The sequence below is a fragment of the Nanorana parkeri genome, unplaced genomic scaffold (genome assembly GCF_000935625.1).
Source record: "Nanorana parkeri isolate BGI_ZX_2015 unplaced genomic scaffold, ASM93562v1 scaffold2905, whole genome shotgun sequence".
NCBI classification, from domain to species: Eukaryota; Metazoa; Chordata; class Amphibia; order Anura; family Dicroglossidae; genus Nanorana; species Nanorana parkeri.
Genome location: NW_017309173.1, coordinates 67,259 through 71,997, shown reverse-complemented (window position 1 = coordinate 71,997; position 4,739 = coordinate 67,259). Strand labels below are relative to the sequence as shown.

Below are 4,739 nucleotides of genomic sequence, written 5' to 3'. Positions count from 1 at the left end.
TTGTTTGTAGTGTAATTCAGGGTTGGTCATCCTGAAATTCTTCGGCTGCTGTCTAAACATACCTTACAACTAGTACTATGACATGGCATGCATGAATTTTTAGTTCCTCAAATGTGGAACACTTACTGGTGTCTAGCCGTTAACAGTATGGAGGTTGGTGGATTTGACGCCGCTGGAAGTGATGCCACGATGTGACATGCTTTTGGGCCGTCGATCCTTCGGCCAGACCGTGAGGATGCACAGCCGCTCGGCAACGCCACAGTGAAGGAAGACAAGGTGCCTGGACATGATGGGGGAAGAAGCAGGATGCAGTACCCTTGTGGTCCCCACACCAGCAGGGGGGCGGGGCACTGCACCTGGAGTCGATGCAGGGGTCTGCATGCACAGACTCGGTTGTCACAGCTGGGTTGTCGGATCTGGTGGGTCCATCTCCTAGCAGCTCCAAGGTAAGAGGCTAGTATTCAATCCTATCCTTTTTCCCTCCTATGTATGTTTTTTTTTTTTTTTTACATTAGAGGTGACTCGGTGCATTTGTTTGTATGGCTTTGGTGCTGATCTGTGTGTTCAACAGAGGCTCTGGTTTTGTATTTTGCAAATCAAGGCCTCTGAAGAAAGAACGCTCTCATCAGTCAGCACGCATGGCAAACCTAAGCAATGTGCAGCCTGCAACATTAAATATCCTTCTACAAAAAACCACTGTGCCAATCCTGTGTAGGGAAGCTAGTAGCGGATAAATCGTCAGGCATTTTTTCTGTATCAATATGTTTATTGAAATTTTCACATAACAAACTTAATAAAGATATCGGTTCACAGTGTATCATTGCCTTGGTACGTCATTACAATCATGAATTCACAAGTACTGGAATTATGTATGATACATAAGCATATTCAAGTAACAGTGAAACCCTGCATTCACAAGCGCTCATATTACACAATCGACTCTAACGTGCTGTCTGAGGTTGTGGGCAACAGGCATGCCACCCTGGCTGGGACCATATACCACCTCATCATTACCTTATAGGCTACGCTAATAGAGCATTTTGAGACATTGGGCCAAATCTGCTGCCACTCCTTCATGGACCACCAACGGGGCAGGTCTCCTTCCCAGCCGCGAAGTATATGGGCTGTGGACTAATAATTGCATATGATAAATTCAATGTATGTAATCTGCTTAATGCTTCCGCTGCAAAATTTGGAGTTTTATTTTTTTGGGATGAATAAAAATAAAAGGATCCTGGTTTACTTTCTTTGATTTATTAAAAAGGTAATGTGTCTTTCTAGAAAAGCTTTATTCATTTTTCCTTTTTCATTTCAGATTTTTTTTATTGTCCTTTTTAAATTTTTTTGAACAGATCATCCCACACATTGCAATTTGATTGTCCAGTCTGTTCAGATTTGCACACATGGATGTTGTGCAAGGTCCTGTATTTTTGAATTAATGTTAATGGCATATTTCGTTTGTCCAACTAGCGATTGATAGGAGCTGAATTGTTGATTTTACAGAGGTTGGGTACTCAGATTGTAACATGTCTGAGTGTAGTACTTCTCCACCAAATCATATTTCCATGGTCTGTCTAGCAAGCTCTGCACATGCATATTCCAAATGACAATATTTCAGAGATTCTTCACACTAAGCAAGGGGTTGCCAACTTTAGTTTTCTAGGTGCAGGGGAACTAACACTCCCATGATGCCTTGCAAGTCCATAAAGGCTCCAGCCATGCTCAGTGGCATGGTGGGGTTTGCAGTTTCAGTACAGCAGGAGTTGAGAAGCAGAGCACCACAGGACATAGCACAAATGTCAGCCACAGCATGTTGCAGAATTCTCCCAACTAACTTGTAATAGAGCAACTTTAGCTCTCCAGCTGCAGGGGAACTACAAGTTTCATGATGCCTTGCAAGTCCATGAAAGCTCCAGCCATGCTTAGTGGCATGATGGGGTGTGCAGTTTCAGTACAGCTGGAGTTGAGAAACAGAACACCATGGCACATATGTCAGCCACAGCATGTTGCAAAATCCTCACAACATACTTGTAGCAGGTGCATGATAGAAGAACAGAAACATCACATGTCCCATTACCTTTGTTGTCTTTTGGTGTTGGAAGTGAAGGACTCCCAGTCTGGCTGCAACTTCTTGGCAATATTGACCCATTATCTTCTACCCCAGTTCTTGTTTAGGGGGTCTCTGGTGTCATACAGGCACGGTTCCCCACGCACAAAAGATATGATGTTTTCCACATCGAAGCAATGCAGTGTGTTATCCTCCATTTTGTCTCCCACGATGCTTGGAAACCTGGGGGATGGCTTTTGCCCCTGTGTAAAACGTGCAAAAAACGCCCGTTTTTGTGCATTTCCTATAGACATAGTTGCATAGTATTTGAGGTTGAATAAAGACATATGTCCATCAAGTCCAACCTATTTGTGTATGTGTGTGTACTGTCCTAATGATGTGTGGTATGTATAGGTCCCTGTGTGTTCTCAATCTTAAGAGTACTTGTACCCCTGTATATTACGGTCCCTGAGGAAATCGTCCAATCGCCTCTTGAACGATTCTGGCATGTAGTTGCCCACTCTCCTATTTTATCCAGGTCCTCCTGTAATGTTAAGCGTCTGATTCAGTCACTATATAGTCTATGGGGCCAAAAGGAGCTGTGATATGCCAAAAAAAGCTCCTGTACTTTTTCCAGTGACGGGCGTCCAGCTTCTTGTGACAAAATGCTCAGATGTGCACAGGGTCATAGAAATGAATTGGGATTTTTTGGGGGGCAGATTTTTTGAGCGTTTTTTAGGGCAGAAAACGCACTACAAAACGCTGAGTGTGAACCAGGACTAATGTATGGTATAGAGCTGTGGTTCTCAACTGGTGTGTCATGACCCCAAAGTGGGTTGCGACCCTATCTTCAGTGGGTCGCCACATGCCTTCCACTGTACTAGGTGAGGGGCTTCTTAGCCTCCCCCATAGCGCAGCACTGTCCGTTTTCGTGCTGTGCAACCATTCAAAATATGCTGCCCAGCGCCGAGTGTCAGCTTGAGGTGGGGTGGGCTGGAGGTTTGGATGCAAGGGAGCTCCATCCATACGTGCATTGCTTACAGCTCCCTCGTGTAACCGGAGTGATGTCATATTCTGGCACCTCTACAGGGAGTGCAAGGGAGCTGTACAAGCAATGCACATATGGATGGAGCTCTGCCACAGCACAGCAGCGCACACTGAACCCCTAAAAAATGGGGTGTGTGCGTCTGTCAGTGTTTGAATCGCAAACTACCACGCGATCACACCTCTACTGTTCATTCTGGTAGGAAAAGTGCAGGAGGTGCGTCGCGTTGCAATTAATTTGAATGGCACCCCAAAAACACCTCCCGCCCACAGTTTGATCACTTGCACTAGAACATGTGGTACTGCAATGGCATGTGTTCCAGTGTGGTGCGACTTGGGTCACGATTTAATGACCAAGGACAAATGTGGGTCCCAAGGTTACACAGGTTGAGAACCACTGGTATAGAGCATGTTGCCATGGCATGCTACTATATAAAAATTCTTCCAAGAACATAAATGTAACAATGATTTATCAACAGGTCAATCAAATGTTAGATTCTGATTCTCCTTGTGCTTAGCAGCAGCAATGGATTGACGAGCACTAGGCCTTTCTTGGTAAATGGTCCATCTCAAGTTAACAGCTGAGACCTCATCTAGCCCATTCGTTTTACCGATTTTTTTTATTTTTTTATTTTTTTTTTCTGTTGTACAGAGAAACCAGAAATGTTCCTTTTTGTTCAAATGAGAAATTTATGTTTTGGACCTGCTCACAAATTTATATCGGATCAAAGATTCCGTACTGGTATCTGCCGCCTGGCCTGATTTATACAGGGTATACCCTCGGAGATAAAATGAAATCACGCCAACATCAGTCAGTGTAAAAACACTTCTCCTTTTTATTCTTCTGCTTTTCATGGTTTTATTTAACAGGTGAACGTGTATATTTGAGCGTAGCATTGCAGAAAAGTATTTTAGTTTATATATTCTAGCTTATCATTGGTTAGATCCATTTATGCATAACTTCCTGCCAAGATGTTTATAGATGTTTATATCTTTCGTCTTGGGTGTGTTGTCTGAAGAGGAGGTGCCAACTTGGTTCCTATTTCTACTGCGTACTTCGGATCTGGGGGGGGGGGGGGTTGGTTCTGAGTAAGGTTTTGAGTAAGGAGTGCAAAGAAGAGCAGAGAGCAAATTAGCATATATATTACAATTGATCTATTGAGATAGGCATTTTGTCATAATCATACTAAACCACTTCCATTACACTTACAGACTTTTCAGATCTCCTTGGCCAGATTCTGAGCGCAGGCTGTTCAAAATCAATTTAATGCCATACCACAATTTCAGAATAACATAAACAACAAATATTACAGTCCACTTTTCAATACACTTGCTGTTTCAAGCTGTACATATCTGGATAACCTATTTATATATTTATAAATTTATTTTTTTTGCCCACTTGTAGCATGTCTTGGTAAGCCCCAGTGCAGAACAGTATGACAACCTTTTACGTCAGCTAGGAGATCGGATGGATGAAGGACGAGGGGAGACGATATATGTTATTGGTCAAGGATCTGGTATGTCAATGGTTACTATGCATGTTCTTTGTGTAACATGTAAAATGTATGAAATACATGTACAGTTTTAAATTATTTTCTATAGTTATTATAATTTTTACCTCCCTAGTTGTGAAAATGGGTCTGCTTGT

At 42.8% G+C, this 4,739-nt stretch overlaps 1 protein-coding gene across 1 annotated transcript in view; it reads left to right on the top strand.

The window, feature by feature from the left end:
* Positions 1-365: 365 nt before the first annotated feature.
* The window catches only part of LOC108802508 (GTP-binding protein 1-like), a 63,360-nt gene continuing 58,986 nt past the window's right edge, over positions 366-4,739 (top strand). The window contains exons 1-2 of the mRNA XM_018574374.1: positions 366-446; positions 4,497-4,608. Of these exons, the coding sequence (XP_018429876.1) occupies positions 366-446; positions 4,497-4,608 (193 nt within the window). The remainder of the gene's footprint in view (positions 447-4,496; positions 4,609-4,739) is intronic.